We start from the raw sequence: 25,011 nt of genomic DNA, 5'->3' as shown, positions 1-25,011 counted from the left end.
CAACAAAGCAGAAACGTAAAGCCCCAGGAAGCTTCAACCACAGCTGCTTTGATGCGTCTCAAGTGCTGCAGCCATTCATAACAAAGCAGGATCGCTAATTTATTATGAATGATTTTTCATAATGAAAACTACATAGCAAGCAATTATGTAAAAAAGGAGCTACAATAAAGTCTAAGCTGATTGAAATGTCAAATATACAAAATGTAAAAAATCGGGGTGCTATTTCAATTTGGCTCAGTATCATTTTCTGTGCAGTCTAACGAAGGCATGTGAAAGCTATTTAAAATGTTTTATTTTAATGTTAGCGAAAATCACCAAATTTGTCTCACTACTATTGTACCTTTTCCATTCGTCCTCGCCGTCCCAGAACTCATAAATGACAAAGGATAAACCATCTGGCAAACGCACTGCAGTGACACTGGAAAAGAGACAGACATGAGAAGGACAGTCAAGTTCTTCTATTAGGGAAAAGGCAAATTAGCTCTTTGTTACAAATTTTGTCTTGTATTATTTCCATATTACTCTTGTAAATAAAAATGTATTCTCACTTCTAAAAGTAGTGCTTTGATTGTCTATAGATAGGTACTATAGTACACAGAGCTTGTAAAATTACATTGTATCTGTAAAAAAATGTTTTTGTACACAGAAAATAGAAGAACATTCAGGCTTTTTATGTTTAAAGAGCTGGGAGCGGAAGGGACTGTGACGTTTCATGTTTAAGAGACCCATAATAAAAAAAGTGCCCTTTCAAACATTCACTAAGTACTTTGGTGGCATGAAGCAATGAGTCATGACTTGCACTTTAAGTGGAAAAATAAAAAAGCTTCTGTACTCCCTTATTTGACTGTTGCCAGATAAATTAGGCGGTGGGTAACAGCAAATCATTAAGTTCATAAATAAAGAAGTAATAGATGATAAAACAATATAACCATCAATGTCAAATGTGTCCATTTAGATTTTACGAAGACAACTCTAAGTGCAATACAAGGCAGGATGTCTGATTTTATAGATGGACCATCCTATGTAATGAAGGCTCAAAGTGCAATTCAAGGCACATCTTTCTTTAAATATGGAGAGTGAATGACAAAAAAAATGAGCCTGTCTGCATCATTAAAAAAGAAGAAAGAAAGCATTCAAAGCAATGTCAAAGAGACTTACTGAAAGCAGTCTCTCTGAGTGGAGACATTCTTCAGGTATTGCTTCAGAGCCTCACAATAGTCACCAAGTTTCTTTTGGGAAACCACCATCTCCTGACGGATCAGCAATAGTGACTGCAATGAGAAAATCATTATTAGAAATCACTGAATGTATTTGTTGAATGATTTTTATTTTTTGGGGATCTCAGCGTTTCCATTTCTCAGAAACTGTCAATAGCGGTATTTGGCATGTACAAAATGTATGGCTGCACAAAACCGCATTGCTGGGGTGAGGTCAGCAAAATAAAGCAATCTGCTACAAACATTTGGTCGTACTCGTGTGCACGCACGTGCACACACACGCGGACACACTTCCTTCACAGACAAAAATAATACAACTATCCAAGACTTCATTCACAAACATACGTACAATTGCCTATATCTGTTTGTTGATATACAAATTGTAAACATCTGTCCTTACAGCTATGAGACATACAGAAACAAGCAGTGTATAACAAATCTGAATTGTTTTTGAATGTATATTCTATTCCGTACATCTGTTGAAACATGACAAACCTCCAGAAACACATCAGTAGATATCAGCCTTGTTCATGTTATTAGCTCCAGTCAACGGACCATTGGGTCAGATTCAGTCAAATGACGTTTAAAAAAAAAGCCTAGGTAATTAGGTAAACATTGACAATTAAGCACCCTTATTGTCTCTCCGAACTGAATTCATTGTTTTTCAGAGGAACTACTCCACATATGCTGCAAATTATTTTGCAAAAGATGAAAAAAATGGTTGCTGAAATTGATGCACTGACAGTTGGAGTGCGACTGGGTTTTTGCTTCATTCTTTAAGCCCAACACAATCATACACACTGTTCTATTCCTCGGAAGAAATGTCAAGTAAAATTACTCACGTTGACTTGTGTGCCTGGATTAATGATACTGTTAGCAAAAGTAAGACCGTGCCAGAATACTGCTGAGTAACTGTTAATTTTCCCTGTGGGAGTTTTTAAGAGTAAGATCGGAACCTGTAATGATATCCCATTATAACCTTTCAGTCCATTCATTTGTTCCTGGGGAGAGCCCGCATAGATGGAACATTAAAACTCCACAAAGAAAGCCACACACTTGGATTCAAATGGGAATCAAATGTGAATCTTCTTGCTGTGAGGTAAAAGGCACATTGTGCAGCCTTTCAGTATGTATATAACATATTCACCATGATGGGTTGTATGACACTGGCTTTTTGAAAATATAGTATGAATAATATAGAATACTATGTATACGCAATCAAATTATGGGGAGGTTATTCCAAAGGGAACTACCAACAACAGAAAACGTTCGACCCCCATTTATTAGTGCGCATCTTAAACATATCCGCCCATATTGAACACAGTGGGAATAAAGTGCTGAAATAAATAACATCATTGCACATTAATGCTGGCACGTTTCAGTTTAGAGTTCAGTATGGAAATGGCCTTGGAATTGAAGCGGTTTATTATACCGGCGGTGCTTGTTTTGATGGACCTCAAGTGTTTTTCAGAGCGCAACCTTTGAAAGTTAGTCTTTTGCAGGCAGATGTTTTCCAAGGCAAGTCGCCGCTGATTGACGTTATGCGGTCTTAATAATTCTTTGCAGGAACTTTTTGACAGCTTTACTTTCCTGAGTGTTCTAAGAAAGTACAGCTATTTTATTTTTTTTCTAGCGGCGTGTTGTTTGTATTAGCTTACTATCTGCACCACTCTGTCAGCCTTTTGTTTGTTCTTGCTATGGGCCGAAAGTAAACATCCCCACAACACTCATGATCTATGTTGTTGGTGTAAGATGGAGCAAAGCCATGAGTGCAGAGGGAGAAGAGGAAATGGCTTAGCATGCAACCTTGTGGGAAGTTTAAAATAGTTTCAGTACCTAAAGGTATCACACAAACGCTGGATGGCCTCCTATTATTTGCTATTGGCAGTTAGCAAGAAGCCCAAGGCTGCTGTGGTGTTGGCAACTGTCAACTATTGTGACGAATAGAAGTGGCAAACTGAAAAATACTCCCACTCTGAGGAGCAGCCATAAGTATTAATTATCATCTCGTTTGTGCGCCAGTTGTCGTTCGCACAAATACAAAGCCCCTGTTCTTACCTATTGTCGTCCTGGCTTAGTGTGCTGAGCGGCCGAATAGTTCAATACTTTCTATAGATTGGCTGAGCAGTAACATTACTTTACATACTCATTGTTTCATGACTTTTATTTTTCTATTGCACTTTTAATTTTTTATTCTTAAAACACAAGCCTTGCGTTTCCACCCCCATTTTGTATCTTATTTCTGTCAAGAAAGGTGCTGTATTTTATTGTACTGTACTATTCTATTCTATTCTATTCTATTCTATTCTTGGCATGCAATTGTACTAAGCTTAATTTTCTGTTGTTGTAATAATCAAAATTACATGGTAAAGACCAAAAAGTGAGCAGTCTACGAAGGCTCTCACGCAGTATTCAGTGTATATGTGTAAATGTACAATATAAGTTGCTGTACAGAATAAAGGTAGAAGAATGCTATTACATGGGGACGTGTAGTCAGAAGGGGTAAGTCTATGGTTACCATGGTAACTGAGGCATACTCACACAGAGGTCTTTATCTCACATTTCATTTTGCTTTCGACCCATCCCACATGCTCCCCATTTTGGTCTTGTCCTCAAGCCTTTCCACATTTGACTTTGTTGGCCCACTTTTCAACACCCTGACACCACAAAGCATAACGACATCCTGTTCTCCTTCCCGTAGAGAGCCTTTCCTTTCCTTTCCTTTCCTTTCCTTTCCTTTCCTTTCCTTTCCTTTCCTTTCCTTTCCTTTCCTTTCCTTTCCTTTCCTTTCCTTTCCTTTCCTTTCCTTTCCTTTCCTTTCCTTTCCTTTCCTTTCCACTCAACCCTAAGCTTCACTTTTTCATTAACTCATCGTTTTCATTTCTTTATGCTGAGCGTCAACTCCGACCTCTGCCTCTCCAGTTCTCATTTCTTGCTTTGAGTTTAAGCAATCCGTCACTTATTCCAATGAAAGGCCAGAAGCTCTTTATTAGTTCAGAAACATTTTGCATATTGTTCTTTGGACTCCAGTATTATATGGAAGGCTGGAATATGGTTGATGGTGTTTGTTTAACAATCAGTCGAATAGAGGAAATGATGCCCAGGTTGAGGCAGCAATACAAAGGTTCAATCCAACCACACATCGTAATTACAAAGAAAAGCTTTAAATTGTTGTTGATGAGGCACTGGTTTTTTTTTCAACTCAAAGAGTCCATATCAAATTTAAGATTTTTTAAAATGTTAATCACTATCCAAGAAAAGAACTTTGCGATGTCACAACGTGGGGACTGAGAGGACTCGAGCGGATCATCGCCTTTCTCGGACTTCTCTTGGTTATATAATCTACGAATATAATGTTAGTATGAATGGACTATTCCTAGTAAAACACATGATAGAAAAAGTGGAATGAGTTCTATACTACTTTGGGGGTGTGGTATACACAGAAATAGGACAAAAGATATATTTATTCTTTTCTCATCTCAATGCTTTCAGACGCACACTTCTTCCATACTGAGATCTTTGTCCAGGTTTCATGACCAGGAAGTATTGTAAGGGTTACATTTCTATAGAATACTACTTGCAATGTTCTTCGTTTTTTTTCCTATGAACCACCAGAAAGTGTTGTCGTGACTTTCAGTTGCTCATTGATTGACTATAAATCGTGACTTGTGACTTGCCCAATCCAAATTCTCTCTCTCGCTCTCTTTTTGTCTGTGGTGCCTTAGTAATATTGACTGTCTTGATTCACATTCATTGAACAAACGTTGTAGTAAAATAATGCATGCTGACTCAGAGAGACAGCTAATGGCAAATGGAAAAGTTGTGTACGTGTGTGTGTGTGTTAATTTTCTTCGCAGGAAATGGATTGTCCTGTTTGCATTTGTTACCCATGACTGTACATCCTAAGAATTGCTTACAGGGTTATGTTGCCTTTGCAAATGGGATCTTAATGCCAAATACAGACACAGAATTCAGACATACAATTCATGTTGCTTGGACGTACTTCCGCTTTGTATTTTTTCGTTCACCATGTTGGGTGGATAGCAATCGACTGTTTACATTTGATTGCATAACACGTTTCTCAGTTGCTCTTGGCACACTCTTGCTTCGTCACTGGGTGTTATAACAATGCCAATCGGTAAAAAGATTGATATTTCCTCCGGAAACCGAAGATAATTATGATTAGGGCCCGGAGACAGAAAAAATGTCAAAACACGGCAGGCGTACCATCTACCGCAGTGGTTCCCAAAGTGGGCGGTACCGCCCCCCTGGGGGCGGTGGAAAGATCTGGGGGGGCGGTGAGGAAGAAAGGGGCGGTAGGGGGGGCGGTAGGGGGGCGGCAGTCGATTTGTACACAACACGCCGCTCTGGCCCAGTCAGATCCGACAGCATAGACTACAAAAGCAAAAGCTCAGGTTTGTAATTTCAAGCTTGTAATGTTCAGAATTTTATCTTATAATAAAAACCGCATTCTGGCGGTCAACATCATCTTGAGTTCAAGTCAACATGAAATTGGGGACTCGCCAGAACGCGCCGTGTTGTGTTGTGTTGAGCTGGTTAGGGCAGTGGTCCCCAACCACTGGGCCGCGGACCGGTACCGGTCCCTGGGTCACTTGGTACCGGGCCGCCAAGCCGCACAGAATTTTTTTTTATCGACGATCAATTAATTCAGGTCAAGACACTCGTCCCGGTCACGTGACCTGTTTCCCCAGTCGAGCCCGCAAAGCTAATATGTGGCGACAGGCTAACTAACCAGGCAGTGAAGCATTCAAAACTGCTTCAACACATGGAGACCAAGCATCCTGCAATAAAAAACAAACCTTAAATCACTTCGGGTGTCATTGTCTCCGATTACGTCTAGATGGGACCGGCTCGTTTCTGAGAAACAAACTCAGTGCTCCCACTAATTCAACGTAATGGTAATGATATTATAAATGTATTATTTATTTATTTATATAAATGTATTATTTATTTATATAAATGCCGGTCCTTGGGGGGGGGGGGGGGGGCGCTAGGAATTCACTGGGGAGCCAAAGGGGGCGCCAGCCTGCAAAAGTTTGGGAACCACTGATCTACCGTGGTGACATCTATGGTCAAGTCGTAATTTGAGCAATAAGTTTAAATACCTTTGAAAGCGTAGTGATCTAAGAGATTATTTATACAGACTGCAATAATAATAATAACAATAATAATAATAATACTAAATAAATACAGCGTATTAAAGAAAGGTAACTACATTTAGTGTCAGTTATTTTTTCCTGGAAAAAAAGACATCTATTTGATGGGAGGTGGTTATTTGTTGAAGACGACAAAGTACCCAGCTATTAATTGAGACATGGTTCCAACATTTGGGAAAATAGGGTAGTTTTATTTGCATTGTTTTTGATCCAGAAGGCCTCAATACCAGAAAGGCAATGGATGTATGCCACTGCATTAATTTTTTTATTGGAAGATTAAAGAAAAAAAAAAAAGGAGCAATTAAAGTCTGCACTTCTGCAAGATGGGAAATTAGCGTTGGCGAGGTGGGTGTTCTGTGCAGAGAAGTCTAGAGTGCAGTTAATTATGTGTTTCATTGTGACAAATACATGGTTGCAAAAAAGCTTTGTGGAAAAAACAGAAGGAAAAAGGTCAACTGTATGATGAAAACACCCAAAAGACTGGGGAAAAAAAAGAAAGAGAAAGCAGTTTCGTCCCTGTGACCTCATCACTTTCTCGTTTCTTCTTTTCTATTACCTCATTCTTATTACACCATAATCTCTTCACTGCCCGCCTTAGCCAAGTTGCATTAGCCGTTTACAATATTCTACCGGCTTATCTTGCTTCTTCTCTTCACTTTGAGGCGCTTCTCGAGGATAAAAAGACTGAGTCGATACGGCAAAAGGGTTTGGCCGACCACACTTCAACTGACACACATAATTAATACTCTCGTGTTCGGTGCTCTCGATTGCCCACGACAAGCAAAATGCATCTCTAATAATCTATTTTGCTGGTTTCAAAGCACGTTTCAGTATTATCCTCTCCTGCATGGTGGCACTGGCCGCCTCAGCAACTTCAACCCGGAAATCACAGAGCTACTTAGACGTGTGGAGTCTTGTGGCTGCTTCTTCATGCACAATCTCTGAAGTTAATGGGATTTATTTTCCATCCTTCAGTACTTTCTAAGAAGCTGAATTTGTGAAAGCCACAGCTGCACATCAGAATCAATTCTCTTGGAGCATTTCTTCTTTAACCTATTATATATGTTTTGTTCCTAAAATAATACATACAACAAAACATAACCGACGCTTTGGAAAAAGTACCATTGAAGTATTTGCAAATGAATTAATAAGAAATATAGACATTGACACATGTATTCACAACCTTTGCTCAATACTTGGTTGATGCACCTTTGGTGGCAGTTAGAACTGCACGACCTTTTGATTATGATGCGACAAGCTTGGCACACTGATCTTTGGGCAGTTTCACTAATCCTACTTAAGCACAAGCAATTGCGGCTCAGTGACTCTCTTGCCCAGTACGGGGAGTCAACAGCATTTTCCCCTCATTCTTGACTAGACTGCCACTTGCTGCCCCCCACCCTCCCTAAAACAACCACGCTTACACACTTACTAATCACAAAAATGCGGCCAACATAAAAATTCAAACCTTAGTTACGCTCACTCATTTTAAGACTAGTCCAACACAGATAAGTTTGAAGTAGAGCAAGATGGATTTTTGAGATGGTGATATGTATGTACTTGGAAGTGCATTCCTGAGTACCTTCTTTGTTTAAAGAGAATATTTTTCAGTGTTGATTTGGGATGCATTTTGAAGAGTAATTAGAGTTGGATTAATTGAAACATCTCCCACTCTGAGAAACCCAAGTGTTGTTTTTTGAATGTTGGAAACGTGTCTCTGTCCACAATAACTGGCCAATTTATTCAGAGTGCTTACTGTTTGCAGCAGCTTATGGAGTGGCGTGACTTCAGGCGTAAGTGCTACAGGTGACTCACAGTGTCTTCAGAAGAGAGTCAAACTTTCGAAGAGAAAAACAATACATGTCCTTTTTCCAATCCAATAGAAGCTAGTGCCTGTGTGGAGTTTGCATGTTCTCCCCGTGCCCAAGTAGGTTTTTTCCACCACTCCGGTTTCCTCCCACATCCCAAAAACATGTATGGTAGCACTCCAAATTGCCCCTAGGTGTGAGTGCGGATGGTTGTTCGTTTCTGTGTGCCCTGCGATTGGCTGGCAACCGGTTCAGGGTGTCCCCCGCCTATTGCCCGATGACTGCTGGGATAGGCTCCAGTACGCCCGTGACCCCCGATATGAGTTTATGTGTACGGTAACATGAAGGCAACTACTAATAATACCTTTTGACATTAGTAGGAAAGCTGCGGGAATTAAATCTCATAAGCACACGTGCATGTGACTTCTTACCTTTTTTTTCTTGTAGCAGTTAACTGAATATGATAAAAGATTTTAGCTGGCGTGAATGTGCTGGTGTGAAGAGGAATGAAAGTAGAGCCCGATTGGTGGCAATTTCAATGTGCTCAAACCTTGCTATTCATGATTAGATCTTAAAAAAAAAAACAACAACAACAGGTTCACACACTGCCCATTGCTTTTCACACGAATACTGTAAATATATCTGTTATTTCCTTAGTGGGTGTTCGATATTAAAAGATGTTCGCGACTTGATTCATTCTTCTCCAAAATACCCCAAAAATGATTCAACTGCAGACAATAGCAAGAAAGAGAAGAGAAGACCTTTATCCCTGGAAATCATTCGAAAGCTTAGTTCCTACTTTATTGAAAAGGTACCATGCAGGTTATATAACAGCGCTGCCACCTCTTCACTAATAACATTGCTGAGTCAAGACCACTGCTAATTCTGCGGTACTAAAGAGGACATTGCCTCCATAAGGTACTACTAACTGATGCTACACCTGAGGCTGTGCATTAAGTTTAGTTCTTTTATTGGTTTTGTCTCAACTTACTGCACTGCTGGTGCCGTCTGTGTCTGTTAGCCTCTGGTGCAGATCAAACCAGACTGTCTGTAATGGGGAAACAAAACAACACCATGTCAGTCAACTAAGAAAGCGCTTGCAACATACAAGGCCACTTATGAGAAGAAACCACAGAACAGAGAAGGAGGCGGGATGTGTTTGTTTTTTATATTAAATTTGTGCATCGGGATATCAATGGAATCCACAAGGATATGTACGGTGTAGGCAAATGAGAAGCACAATATGAATGAGAGGCTTTGAAGATGGGCTCGTAAACAGCAAGTTGCTGTCTCTCAATGTTACGAAGGGAAAAACCTCTCAGTATGATGCAGTGTATTGGGAATGACAATTACAATAATAAACATACTGTAAAATTAGGACGTCTCTGCCAGTGTCAAACTGTACTATTATGATACAACTCATACATGTGTGCAAGTCTACCTAAGGAAGTGTCCAGTGGCTTTACATTGGTGTGCATGGCTCTGAGTATTATGATTACCCTGCACTCTGACAACTTGGGATTCATTTAAACTTAGTATTGTCAGTCACAAGAAGCAATGAAAGCCGCTTGCAATTAAGTGACTGGTAAGCGCAATTTCTCTGGTGAATAAAATATGGCTGCACTGCACACTTAAATGATAACAGCAAGGTTTGCTCCTGAGGTTTGGATAAGTGGGTAGGCGTCTGTCTCCCCCAACACACCAAAGATAAGAAGGTGATATCACACTCAAATCAGAGTTGGACTCAAATTTAAGACACTTTTGTATAGACACGGTTTACATTTGAGTCATCTAATAAATATAAACATGATATCAATTCCATGTTTCCTGATGAAGCTGAAGCAACAGAGGTGAGGTAAGAACATATATTTTTTTTATACATGCAGAATGTTCATCCCATCTGTTGTAATAATCGACTGTGTGTCTGTTTGCAACAAAGGGACTCACGAGGCCTAATTACCTGTAAATTTGCTGCATGTGCCTGAGGACAAGATATTCAAATAAGACGTACAGCATGCAAGGGGCACGATGAACATTTGTTAAATTAACCGAGCAAGTACATTTTTGTAGTAACACAGTGGAATGGCTACATTTACTGGCATTGGATATCAATGGATATCAACATCATTAAAATTCAGATTACATTAGTTATTCAGTTGGAGTCACAAACACACAGTACATATCTTGTACACTTGCCTCAGGAAAGCTACGTTTTTCAGACATCGTCAGGTCTTTCTAAACGGTAATCCAACACAAAATCTCAATTTAATTTCTTCTAGAGTATAGAGGCTTTGCAGTCACGTGGTTTTATCACGTGATTTTGTGTTATGCCGCCATCTTGGCGGTCAACTAGTCAGCTCGTTCCTACGTGTTTGTATGGATTGTCTGATTTCTGCGCTACGTTTTCACCGATTTCTTCCGAATTATGGCTGATTTGCTATCCAACGAAGTTAGGCATTTGGATGAAGACTCCAAGAAACGTCACAGAGAGAAGTTGAACCTTGTTGGCACAACGGATCCGTACCTTTTACCGAGAAGCATGCTAAAATCGCCCGAGCATTTTGCAACAGCCGACCTGCCTGAACGCTCATATCCAGATATTTATAATTACCTCGTCGATTTGTTTTGTAATGGCATTTCATAACTTGACATATTAAAAAACTGAATAGAGTGAAATCATTCAGATACTGTACCTGTCTGTTCAAGTTGCTACCATTTTTATTATTTGTTTATTTTTGCATGATGCCACATCTGATTGGCTTGAAAACTTAACCAATAAATATAATTCAATATTTACATTGATAACGTTTTCAAGCATCATGAAAAAATAAACACAAAATAAAAACGGGGGGGTGAACTGAAGAAATCATCCCATTCCCTGCCTTGCTGCTCTTGCTGCCTTTCTAAAAATGCACCCAGCATTTTCAACAATCATATTTGTATCATCCCATATTGTATTATTTCACATTTTGTGAAACAAATCAGGGGTGAATAGTTTGTTTACATACCTGATATGAAGTCCTCATTGCATATCCTTGTGTAAATCGTAGGTTTCCATCGTTCACGACGAATATCCGCGCTCCATTTATCACGTTTTTTCATGTTCGCCGGAAATCTATAGAAGCTAAGATTTGGTTTATCGCCTCGTCTATTGCTACATCCAACAGCACAGCAGGTATCCGGCATTTTTAAGCTCAAATAGCAGCAGATATAACAAGAAAGCGTGTGTGAGTCGTTGACCGGCACTGAAAAGTTGACCGCCATGATGGCCGCCAAGCTAATGTGGGTAGCTTGATGACGTCAGCTGCAAAGCCTCTATACACACATTCAATGAAGCATTACACCTCCCCCCTTTTTCCCCATCATCTTTCGAATGACCAATTTAGAAGCACTTACAATTCTGTTTGAGATGCTACAAAGACAATCCATCGACCTTGCTAAACCGCTAAAGTGAAAGAACTATCAAAGGTCAATATGAAGGAAAGCATTTTTTTTTCCAGATTAAAACATGATTTGTAAATGGACCGTTGCGGTTTGTCCTGCAATATAATCATCTATCCATCCATTTTCTACACTGGACTACTGATATATTTTGCAAGTTCAGTGGCAAAGTCTGAGACAAGTCCAAGTCAAATGCCAAGGACTACCAGTCAAGGCAACAAAAAAATACATGTTCATGTCCTCAGTCCTGATACCAACACTCAATCACAAAATTTCATCTTAGTCAGAGCTGTGTGCACTGCTTGTACAAATGTTTTTGCACGCTAAAACGACAAGACTGTCAGATATTATTAGAACATGTCTCATTAATGTTTTGCATAGGCTTGGCTTAAGCTTCGATTTTCTGCAGCTCTAAATCAGTGTAGTGGGACATTAAATATTCAACAGAGATTCACCACCATGCATAATCTAACCTATTTAACACTAATATGCCAAATAAAGGTTAAAGACTCTTCTGTGGTGACTGTCTCAACACATGCCAGGAAAAAAGATATGAGCCATTAGGATCACATCACGTCACCTCATGTCATATATCGTAGTGTATCTTTACCCAAACCAGCAAATGCATGATTAAAATATCAAAGACTACTGTTTAATCAAGACTTTTGTGTGTGTTGGAGCGTGCCTTACTGCATAGCTTTGGTTGACTTTCTCAGACACGTTTCAATAGAACTAAGTTTGGACTCAGAATATAGTGCTTTCATTTGTGCTCATATGACTACAACATGAGAAGGCAAGGGTCTTTCGGTGAGGCATTGTTGCCAGAGCTGCACATACATCAGCAAATGTTGGATAATACATTCTCAACATGATATTTTCAAGGATAAAGTACAATTCTTTAAATACTCCTACAATGCCGATCGTCGGCACATTCCTGCCCCACAGGATGATTGATGGGGGTCCTGTCTACACAGGCCGTCGCCGACTCTGGTCCCGCCGGCGGGGCAGGGGCCGCCAATACTTTGTGGACTGGGAGAGATATGACGAATCGGCGCATAAATAATAAGTTATTATTATAAGCTGCGTCTTATACTATGGTACAACGTGAGTTGACCCAATAATTTTTTTTTTGCGGATTTGAAATGATATGTCCTAATTACCCTAATAATATAAGAGCATTATAATAATAATAATAATAATAATAATAATAATAATATCAAAATGTGTCAATTAATTTTTGTGGAAAAATATACAGAGTTTCTTGCACTTAATGATGGTTTGCGGTTTTGTGCTATCGTTGAATCCTACTTTTTGGTGCAAGATAGCCTGATGCAGTGGAAAAAAAATTGGGTCATTTTGTTTGCTTCAAATCATATGGCGTTGGGTTCGGATAGTGGATCTTTTATACGAGAAATAATGATTAAAAAACTGAAATATATTAAGAGCACACGTATGCACATTTGCACATATTTTGTCCATATCTAAAATGGCATTTTTGTCATACATGTACTCCTTTTGCCTCCTTTGTCTGTCTCAAGAACTGGACATTGCGTTTAGTTATTCATAGCTGATTCTGCTGTTGTGGTTCACTCGTTCAGAAACAGCTGAGTCTGCTGGATATCCATTAGGCTTAACATGTTCTCTACTGGACCAAACAGCCCTCTCCTTTCCCTCCTCGTTTAGCAAGCAAACCTGTTTCCATGCTCCTCAATTATGGATATGTTTCAGTCTTCTTGCAACTACAGCTTCAACGAGTGGCAGCAATATAAAAAAGAATGGCTAAAAATAGATAACATCAGACTTCATGTAACTGGAAGGGCACATCAGTCTGTAGACACTAATAGTGAGTGAATAACAGGAGGAGGGCAGACAAATAGACGAGCAGTTTGTGCATGTTTGGGTGGGTTCTTACTTTATTCTCCAGTCGTCCGATGAGTTCAGACAGGCGATTGATTTGAGCCTCGAGACCCTCTTTCCTTACCTCCACTGCACCTGCAGAACATATACATGCACATACACACACATACATGGATAAAAAAAAATATAGTTTTAAAGATGATGCTGACAGCTTTGGAGACAAACTGCAGTCTTGCATTTCATTGCCCTCTCAGTTTATTGAAGAATAAACAAGTCATTGATGAAATGCTGCAAATCCATTTGTGACAAGTTAATTGCAACCACTGCAATCCATCTGATGTTTCATTTGCATCTGCATTACTTATACAATTTTAGCAGCTAGTTGCTGCGGGGGAAAAAACAGACTTTGGTTATGTTCGATGGAGGTACAGTTAAACAAAACATCGCAATACAGACAATAATGTGGATGTCCCTGTTCTGTCACCAGTCATATGTATATAATAGTATATAATACAATGTAGTTTTAAATCACTATAAAACAAATACAATCACATGCATGTTGTAAGAGTAACATATTCACATTTGATCAGATATTGAATTTTGAGTCATAGGATCAGATGGAAAATGGCTGTATAGTACACAGAAAAGACTTTAGAACACAACCATGGTAACAAACTCTTTTTTCCATCAGTCAGATTTCTGATCTTACATGTTCAGGGAGATGTAACCTCGAATAATTCAAAAGCACTTTGCGTCTTTCTATCATAGTCATTTCTAGTTGGGCAGTGAGCTGAGTGCAAGCCTGGAAATAATCACAGTTGCCCTGAAAATATCATTTCAAGCTCATTCTCAGGGAACCACACAACATTTTAACACTTTGTCTAAAGCAAACGAATAAAAAATAAATAAATAAATGAATAAATACATCTCTGTGGTGGGTGCAGTGATATAGATTCACAACTAATAATCCAAAATATCAGCCAATGTTTTTTTCCAACACATATTTTACATTTCATAGAGTAGTGAGGTTTTTTTTTTTTTTTTTTTAAGATCAATAGGTTTATTATGCTGTTTTGGGTCAAAATGTTACTAATTTCTTCAGCCTCTACCTGTATAACGCAACCATCCCCTAAAATATTAATTTCAATTTGCACTGTACATTACATAATAAACCATGGATGCTGCATAGGTATCATACTGTATAGTCATTATATTACATCACTCATAGCTGTCATACTATATCGCTCATGATCATGGTCATAGCATGTTAGTAACTTGTACATATCAGCAGAAATACACAGCCTTGTTGACATAAAAAACGAGACCAAGATAAATTATTTAAATATGTTTCACACCAATAATGTGGGCAGGGGAAGTATAAAACAAACTGAGACAATGCACAAGTGTGCATATCATCTTCAAGTTAGGCTAACCTCCCAACGAATGTGGGGAACTGGTTCTGGCCCCACACAAGCAAAGTTGAACTTTTGTGCCATAATTCAGAAATATATGTTTGTCAGAAACATAGTATTTACCATTACCAACAGAGTGGCATGGTGACCTCCAGGCTTCTGCTGGGAAGTTAAAAATAATACTTGGGAAAGCCTTTTAACGAGAACTGAGCTTCAGTAGGGTTATTTAGAGGCACTTTAGATGGTGAAAGGTTTTTAACCATTAGTTTCAATGTGATTGGTTAATTCTGAACAAAGCCTCACCCACAGTTAGAAGAGGGTGCGCACACTTGTGCAATCCTAAAATGTTATCTAAATGGTTACTCTTTACCGGTACTTCACCCTCTCATAAATATTTCTCTTTTTGCAATTAAGTTGTAAAGTTTATAGGGCGGCGTTATGGTGGAAAAAAAACAATTTATCTTGGTCTAATTTATTTTTAGCACAAAAACCTGGCATTTGTGGGTGTGTAGACGTCTTATTAAATCAGCTGTATATATCATCTCATGCCTGACACACGCGTCACATTACTGCTCATATTCCGTTACTTTGTACTTGTGACGATCGTAATGACATCAAAGTTGAATCAAACCTAATGCAATTGTCAATTTTTCATGAATGGCAGGAACCCAAATAAATTGAGAAAAGATCACTAATCATTGCACATCTTTGGAGTAGCTTCCCCCATTCCTGAGTGCAGTGTGCTTGTGTTTCTTTGCACTCATCACCCGTTTCAACCCCCATCTCATGCTCTCTCCTGATCACCCTTCCACTTTCTTTCCCCTGATGGCTCCCTCCAGCTAATCAGAGAGCTGACTGCCCACTATTCATTAAAAGCTTTAACAGCCAGTCAATTAGCAGCTACCTTCCTCCACACCAACACACACAGAAACTCATCAAATAATCCAGAGCATGTAGCCATGATGAAAAGGAGTGCCCTGGTCAATTATAAAAGTGAATCAGGAATTACAGCTTTCAAAATGAGCAGATGGTTGAGAGGAGCAGGCCACCTATTGACTTTCTACTCTATTAAAATATACTTTCAGTTATTTCATATTCACCCCATTTAACATTTTTACAGCGTGCCAACCCAGCAGCCTAATGTCATTTATGTGCAGTCATACTCAAATTAGCTAAAGTGGAACTGTGCACCTTCTATTTTATCTACTGTATTAGGCAGGTCTAGGAATTAGTTTACAAATGCAGCCATATGGTAAAACTGGTTGAATTTGTGTTACAATAGATGACGTGTCGGGCAACTTTAGGTACATTGTAGGCATAAGAACGCTCATCTCACAATTCTCACAGTCTGGGTGGTGGATATGTCATGTTAGATTTCAGTATTCTCTAACTTGTTTTATAGTGTATCTAGTCTTTCTAACTCCTAATTATCACTCAACTCACAATTATAGTGTATTTTTCTATGCAAGCTTAGGCACGGAATTAAAATATGAAACAATGATTCAAAGTCTGCTGCTCCTTAGTTTCCATAGCAACCACTTTATAAAACTGAAAGGGCAACTCATTTATGGAATGTTGTATTTCAGTTATGAGTGCATATGAAGAGTCAAGGCGTTGTCGGATAGCTTGACGACCAAAATCGAACCAAGCATGGTAGAAAATAATATTTGCATTTCAGCCGACTGTCACCAAGACAAGCATACAAAACAAACAACTACTCTAGTGCTTTTGTGTACAGGGGAGATTAGCACACCAATAATTTAATTCCTTGTTGTAACTACTGGGTTTTTAGTGCAAGAGTTCTGAGATGACTTTTTTTTCATTTTAAGAATGAATTCAGACTACCACACAACAAATAGCACAAATGCACAGCAGTCGACATTTCGGGGAGTACAAGTGATACCAAACCTGTACTGTGAATATCCCTGGACGGCTGAGGGTTACCTATTGAACTACATTCAAGCAAGCAAAGTGCCCAAACAGGACTTTTGTAAACCCCAAACAATTAAATGCAACAGATTTTAAAAAATACAAAGGAGATGCACGATGCCATTGCACAGAAATACAATACAGCAAGTGGATGCTCAACCTGGAGTTATAGCTGTGGATATTTTTAGCTCTCCAATTCTCTTTTCCCCCACTTTTGCTCTCAGCTTTGATCTTCAGCCAATCCATCCTCTCTCCCCGGCAATTCCACTGCCTTGCATATTTATCTTGCTCCTGATCAAGTTACACACTTTGCACTGTACAGTGGCTACACTATATCACGAGCACAAAAGGATGGGTGTCTGTGCTTCCTATGTGAGCAATAACAAGACTAGTTGAGAACATGAATATAGTGAGGAAATATATATTCGAATCCATAAAGAAGGTTTAGCTTCTACTCAGCAAAATAGGAATGAGATAAAATAGGACTTTGGAATAATTGATCAATCAAAGAATGCCATCTTCTTGACTCAGTATTGTCTCTACCATCTGTGTCCCTTTTGACGTATTGTCAGTGTCAATGGTCTGGCTCATCTCTCACTCAGACTGCAGCTACGTCTCATCCTTGCAGTTATCAATAACTTCAGATACTGTCATGCTTGAGAGTGTAGCGTAATAATCCAAAAACCTTTTCCATGTTAAAAATAAAATACTGTCACTGACATTGTGTTCGCTAAAGTTGAATACGAGACACCTAAACGCAAGACTCTGAAATATAGTACCCCTTGCTATTTATTGTGGCGGTCAAGTACGGAGGAGACAACAGCATAAATTGACTAAAAAGAATTTCCACAGGCTTTATAGTACAGCATCAATCAATCATACATTTATACTGTGCCCAACACAAAAACTCCGAGTGAGGTCAAGCATCAAATTACTGTTTCAAGTTCTGTACTATTACAATTTCACACAAATCTTTAAGCGCTCAGTGATTGGTGTTTCCCTAAAGGAAATTGGGGTCGGAGTTCACGTCAGTATATTTTAGCAGCTAGAGGATGCAATTTTCTTCACTGCTAATTAATATTTCTTTGTTTGCTCTCTCTCTCTCTCTCTTTCTCTCTCTCTCTTTCTTCTTGGTAAATTTTGCTAAATCAGTACAATGACAAAATTATTTGAAGATTTTTTTGGTTCAAATGTATTTAAAAACACTGACATTTTTTTATAGCCAACCTGTTTCTTCTGCTTTTCCTTGAGATATTTCTACATCTAATTTCGGTTATCTTTTGGTAAATTCAATTGACTGGACATACTTTTGAAAGACACAGTCCTGTCTATATGCTGTAAGGTCCCACAGTTGCCAGTGAATATCAGAGCCCTTACCAAGTATGAAGTCAAAGCAATTGACTAAAGACCCCAGGGACAGAATTGTCTGAAGCCATAGATCTGAGGAAGGTCAGTGGAGGAAAAAAAAAAAATCCATTGCTTCGAAGGTACCGGTGAGCACAGTGGCTTTGATAAGCCAAAACAAGTCAACCAATCAAGCATGTATTGTAGAGTGGCCACATGCCAGTCAGTTTTATAGAAAAATGTACAAGGCAGCTGAAGGACTGAAATTATTGAGAGCCAAAATTGGCTTATCTGATGAGACAAATACTGATCTCTTGGCATTGAATGCCAGATATCATGATTGGAGGAAACCAGGCACTGATTATCACCTTGGCAACGGTCTCCCTTCAGTGAGTCATGTTGATGGCAGCATCAAGTTGAGATATTTTCAAAAACTGTAAAACTATAGTATTTCTCCTTCAATGAAATTATGTAGAATGTTTTATTATCTTTGTTTCTGTCTGTTCATAATATATGGAAAGTATTTTGTATAGAATGTACAATAAAATACAGTATGTGGTTTTAAAACCAAGGAATACAATAGAGTGCAAATCATTTAATTGAATATAACAGTGCTTCAAGTAACTTTTAAGAGTACCCACTATTTAGCCGGTGTTTTGCCAAAGAAATTTATCATCTTGTTAACAACATATATACTCAACACGCAGACTATCCTACCACAATTATAACTTTTTGAAATTGTGCGTATGATGGATAATTTCTTCCTTTTAAAGAAACATCTTTATTACATCTAACTACAGCATTTGGTACAACCACAAATAACAATGTGTCCATGCTCTCTAATATTGTATGCTTGAAGATAAAAAGTAACTTTCTTACCAGGGTGGCAGCAGTCTATATTTGTCATGAAAAACAACTTCTACACTATTCAACTATACCTGTTCAGGTTTGGTGTGAATAGTCATGGAAATTTCTAGATACCTGCTCACATCCTTATTATTATTCACCTTATAAACAGATTCAATGATTTGAGTTAATCAACTGGATTTGTCCAATTGATTGGCTCTACCACAATAAATCATGTTCAGTCAAGCAGACAAGCAGGCTATGTGGGTTGGCTATGGCCACTGTGAGGGCCACCGGGCTCACCCTGGCCAGATGGCTCTGTGCGTCAGAGACTTTCTTAAAAGGGAACAAATCAGGAGGTAGATGTTTGTCTTATTTGCTCTATTTAGAGGATATTATGAGTTATCGCAGAGTAAAAACTCACTGACATTAAGCTTCTGCAATATTGTCATACACTGTATATATTGATATAACAAAATGTTGGTATTGAGGTCATCATTATCTTGATGATGATGATGTAATGTTATGTGGGCCTCTGAGTTAAGTGAATGCTAAACTGCTGAGTGTCAGTCGAGCATCTTTCGCCTAATGATCGTGGGCGTGAAGGTGATCATACAAGCACATGATGGATGGGTCCAGCCATAAAATATAAGGAGGCATTGCAATCTGATTGTGTGTCTGTGCGTGTATGTGTGTGTGTGTGTTTGTTCACCTGAGGCAGTGTTGATGGTCCTGACAGCCTCCTTTGCACTGATTCTGTTATTAGGGGGGTAATCAGGAACAACGCTGTCATGACGCCTCTCTGACATTCGGGGGCTCGTCTTGGCTGAAATGTGGCTGAAATGGAATGGAATAAATTACTGAAATGTATTCATCTTGGCCAAATCAGAAAGCCAATTTTTCAGTGCCCTGAAATCCCTTTCACATAGATGAAAGCCAGAACCCCATAGGACATGTTTGTTTTTCAAATTAGAGTACATATGAAAAAGAAGATTATTTTTATTCACTTTCTACCGCTCATCCCATGCAGGGTTGAGAGTGTGCTGAAGCCTATTTCAGCTCACTTTGGGTAAGAGGATAAAGTGTACCCCTGACTGCTTGCCTGTTAATCACAAAGCACATACAATGTACAGTTACATTTACATCTATGAGCAAGCGTCAATAATTAACATGTTTTTGGAATGCTCAAGGAATCCAAAGAAAAACAACCACACAAGGGAAGAGCATATGAACTCGTACAAAAATGCCCGAGTTGAGACTTTCAATCATGAGGCAGGCACAATAACCAAATGCTCAACTGTTCTGCCAGAAGGACGATATGCAGCACAGACTGAAAATAGTTTTCAGCGTGTTAGCCTACTGTACATATTTTTGACAATACATTACACCACAGACTCACCCTGACTGGCTGTGTTGCTCATCAATGGCATCCACAGCACTTTCCACAGAATTCAGGAGAGACTGGATCTGATTGGCTGATTCCTTCAGGAGAAAACGGGTCACAAACTGCTCCATGTTTGTTCCTCTCTCATAAACCTGTTGAAAGAATGATACAGTTATGTAAGATGCAATCTTTCATTTGGTTGGAAGTTAGGTTTTTCAGAATCCCATTTATTTTCTATCATTACTCTCTTTCAACTCTCTCCTTTTGAGAAGATACTGAAGCGCACATCTTGAATTTTTCCCATCTATCCATCCACTTCACAGTTGAATGTCATTTCATAGTCAACAGAATGCAACTCTCCAGAGCCTTTTTACCGTACGGACCAAACTCCTTGTGGACTCTCCTCATGTCAGATTCATTGCTTCAATTTTGGCCACAGAGAGTGTGACAATTAGAAAAAAAATACATAAACTTTATACCATAGTCAGAATCTTAGCATTTGGCCCAGGGGCACATGAAATGGTGTAGTTTGTTTCAGATTATATTTAAAAAAAACATAGTAAGATACAATAGTTGTAGCAGCTTCCCATTCAACTTTAGGGTTCACAGATTTGTAATAAAGAGAATTCAGTGTCGAGCAAGGCAATGGCGTTCTTCCCAGATCACTTTAGTGGTCTATCGAGGTTGTCTTACGTTGTCTTAGCCAGGGGCAGAGCTACGTGGTGGCCAATGCTGGCCATAGTGTGCCACCCCCGTGTCGAGGGAACATTTTGATGGAAGTGATTCTGTGGTGCAAATAATTAGTTCTGCCTTACTGCCATTTCCCCATGGTCACATGACAATGAGGTTCTGAGAAGCTCTGTCACCATATCTTTAGTTTGGCAATCTACCTCAATACTGTACTATGAAGCTGCATGCAGAATATAAAAGAAAAGATACATGTACATCCAAGAATTAGGATGTGGAATTTAACAAACATACTTTTTTTTAACTGAATTGTATTATAGTTGTATTCGATCTGATTTTCTTTTATAAACTTGTCTTTTGACACGCAAATGAGTTTTACAGTTCAAAACATCTCCAATGACAACTCTGACGTGGCATGGGATGAAAATGGGTTATTTAATTATACTTGGATGTGAAGGGACTAAATAAGCAGGATATGTAAAAAAATAAAATAAAAATCACACTCGTGTTAAGAAGCCAGTTGGAACCACTCATGTAAACGTCATAACTGACTTCATTTGCACTCCAGAGAGCAAAGTCAACCAGTCATGTCAGCTTAACTGTCAAAAGTCACAGCGCAGTGATTCAGGGAGACAATTAAGTTCCAGTGTAGTCAGCCGTTCTCTGCTGCTCTCTAATCAAAAGACAAACACTCCCAGGAGACGCACATTCACACAGGCCACTCTGACGTCTATTATCAGAGTTGATGGCTTTCATAAAAAAAAGTACACACAAAGGTCCGCCCATCATTAAACATGCACTCAAACAAAGAAAGCCACAAACATCGAATTACGCCCTGTAACGTCGTTCTCGAGAGCTGATTCCCAACCGTAGCCATCCAAATTGAAATACTTTCTGCATGCACTGCATGTGAATTTAATCAAATACTCTTCTTAAGTAAGGCTTTCTTAATATTTTGAGTTGGCAATATGTGTATGTACATCCAATGCATGAATGGGATTGCAACTATTTTTGAATGTTTTGCAACTTTGGCAGTTTTTATGTTCTTTACTAATAGAGGTTACTGCTCTAAGGGGCAGCCGGGGTCTTGTGCTGCTTACTTTTAATATGAATCTAGCTAGATAGAATAAAACAAAAACTTTTCAACAAAACAATAGTTTTTATGAGATCAGATAGACTCTCTGCAACATTAACTTTTGTATTGATTGTCTTGGCCAAGAAAGAACACATCAATATGGCGCATTTAAAAAAATCAACAGCTTCAGAATCCTTTGGAGAGAACACCTCAGCAGTTTGAGATGTGGTGTTGCATTGCCTGAAGCTATTTGAAAAGCACAATAAAGAAAGTGCATTAACAGCAATATGCGAGTGTGCTACAGGATGGCGGAGAATGGCAGAGCGTACCCTAAACCACAGCTTTCTTCTGGAGAATTTAAATTCACTTATCTCTCAGCATCTTCTCTAGTCTCATGTCCTTCAACGGAGTATGTACTGTATGGGAGAAGCAAAGTACATACTTTCCTTTTAGACTTAATGTATGTATTCTAGAGAATGGCAAATTTAGGTTACATAAAGCACTTTTTTTTTTAATCATTATGCAGTTGCAAAGTGACTACCACTGGTAACCACATGCATATGAGAAGATTTATAAAAATGTGGAATGAATACAAAAAGGTAGGACTCGTGTGGTGCTGAAGTTTTGAATACTACTTCATCGCTACATTGGATTACTACTTTGCTTTGTGATACAATAAAAGTGGTACAAAGCATGACAATCATTTGTTATCATTGGAGTGTTATTGTATTTCTATTTTAACTTCTCTGTCTAAAGAATATCTACTTTTAAAAGCTTGTTATCGATTCCATAAACTATCAGTGAGTATGCTTATGCTCAGCGAGGGGTGTCCTTGTACGCCATTCAGTAAATGTGTAGGTCAATGATAGTAAGGGAAGCAATATGTGCATGCATGCACGCACACACACAGACACACACACACACACGTACACACAAAACTGTGATCCTGCTGGCTCAGTCAATTCTCTGACCAGATTAAATTCACCCGATCTCATTATGTTACGTTCATTTTGTAATAAGCAATACCAAAGGTTGTGTTAGTGAAGGCCATATTGAGGCTGGATGTGGGAGACTTGAAGTGAATGTTTTCAAAGAAGCTAGCCTCTTAGATGTGATGAGATGCGCAGAGGTCTTTCACCGATCACAACACATAACTACTGTAGACTGACATTGGGACTTTCTTCCTTTGAACTCCATACAAAAATGTGTGCAGGAAGACACACAAACACACAAATGCTAATAAAATTGTGAAGAGGAGCTAATTGCCGGGCTAAGTTAAAGGGCCAAGTGTACATTCTCTTGGGTCAGTGATTTGTGTGAATTATAGATCACAGTGCTTCTATCTCAGGTTTTGTAGCTGGGCCCATGGGGCCTACTTGGCCGAGGGGAAAAGTATGATAGACGTGTGCAGAATTGCAATATGGGAAGAAGCAGTATGAGGGTGTAGCATAAGAGCAATTACAGTATAGCAAAGCTTATTTAGAGTGTACATTGAAAACGCCTTTTTTTTTTTATCTGACAAATTGGAGTTTAGTGCTCTATTTTTGTAGGAAGTGCACGTGCCCCTTGGCACAATTGCCGATTGATCTTGATATTCATATCAGCTCAAGGCTATTTGTCAGATGGGTTTCAGGCAAGTTGGGTGGGCTGGCGCAGCAGAAGTGTGACGAGTGACAATTTGACAGCAGAATGATGTATTGCATTCTTATCTGTCAACAACGGGCATCAAACCCTCGCCTTTGAATTATTATATTTAATATTTATTTATTATATTTTTAAAATCAACATACTGGGCGGAATAGCTAATTGGATAGTCACACTACTATTTGTGGGAGGGAGGGCATTGTCCTACCTCCTCCCAGAGTTGCACTACACACTGTGCTGGATTTACAACGATCACAAAAATAAGAGTCCAGAGTCAGCAGCTTGTAGCTTTACATCTGACTCACTTTCTCTTTTACAAACTTCAGTTACAATGAAGTCGGGAAAATGTCAATTAAAAACAAATTGCAACAAGTTCCATTCCAACCTATATTACATTGAATACGCTACAAAGACAAACTGATGAAATTGTTTTTGGACGTATTCACCTATTTTGAGTAAAATGCCCACAAAACATTCCAAAAATCTGAGGAAAGGGCATGTTTACTACTGTGTTGCACATTTCCTCTTAACAACACCCCATAAGTAACTGGACACTAAATATTGAAGCTTTGCTTTCCCATTCTTGCTTGATGTACAACTTCAGTCGCTCAACAGTTCAGGATCCATATCATCATATTTTATAATGTACCACACATGTTCAGTGGAAAATATGGTACCTTTCAGTGTTAATGGTGCTTTCACAGATGTGCAAGTTATCAACACCATGGCTACTACCCTCCCCTCACCTCACCTCGGACACATGTACACATGTACCCGTCACCCTGATAATTTCATGAATTAATAAAAAAAAACAATCTCAATACGAGTGTCTAAATATGGAACCAAAAACTAATCGCCTGCTGGGCAGCGCGCCCTCTCAGGAGATTATATCTTCATCAATTAATTTGTGCTAATTTGGATTAGTCCATCTAAAGCCACAATTTAGGAATATGACCTACAACAGATGACTTCAAAGAGATTTATACAGAACACTGTTTTGTGTCCATTGCAAGCTTTTGCTTAGGTTTTATTACACTGCCATAATATGAATGAACCAGGCATCTTTTATGTTATGAGAGTATCGCATGTTACGCTTCAAGGCCACAGGTGTGTCTGAAATGTTCCAGGACAACTAGTCGTGCTCACAATCACACCTCTGGACAATTTGGAGTGGTTAATCATGCTACCAT

General features: G+C 38.9%; 1 protein-coding gene across 1 annotated transcript in view; it reads right to left on the bottom strand.

Moving 5' to 3' along the window:
* necab2 (N-terminal EF-hand calcium binding protein 2) overlaps window positions 1-25,011 on the bottom strand; it is a 58,344-nt gene that overhangs the window by 3,611 nt on the left and 29,722 nt on the right. Inside the window, exons 6-11 of the mRNA XM_037254291.1 lie at window positions 20,431-20,567; window positions 19,744-19,868; window positions 13,556-13,635; window positions 9,194-9,250; window positions 1,159-1,271; window positions 341-418 (exon numbers count right to left, since the gene is read on the bottom strand). Of these exons, the coding sequence (XP_037110186.1) occupies window positions 341-418; window positions 1,159-1,271; window positions 9,194-9,250; window positions 13,556-13,635; window positions 19,744-19,868; window positions 20,431-20,567 (590 nt within the window). The remainder of the gene's footprint in view (window positions 1-340; window positions 419-1,158; window positions 1,272-9,193; window positions 9,251-13,555; window positions 13,636-19,743; window positions 19,869-20,430; window positions 20,568-25,011) is intronic.

This window comes from Syngnathus acus, chromosome 6 (genome assembly GCF_901709675.1).
Source record: "Syngnathus acus chromosome 6, fSynAcu1.2, whole genome shotgun sequence".
In the NCBI taxonomy this organism is placed as follows: domain Eukaryota; kingdom Metazoa; phylum Chordata; class Actinopteri; order Syngnathiformes; family Syngnathidae; genus Syngnathus; species Syngnathus acus.
This window is presented reverse-complemented; position numbering and strand designations above follow the sequence as displayed.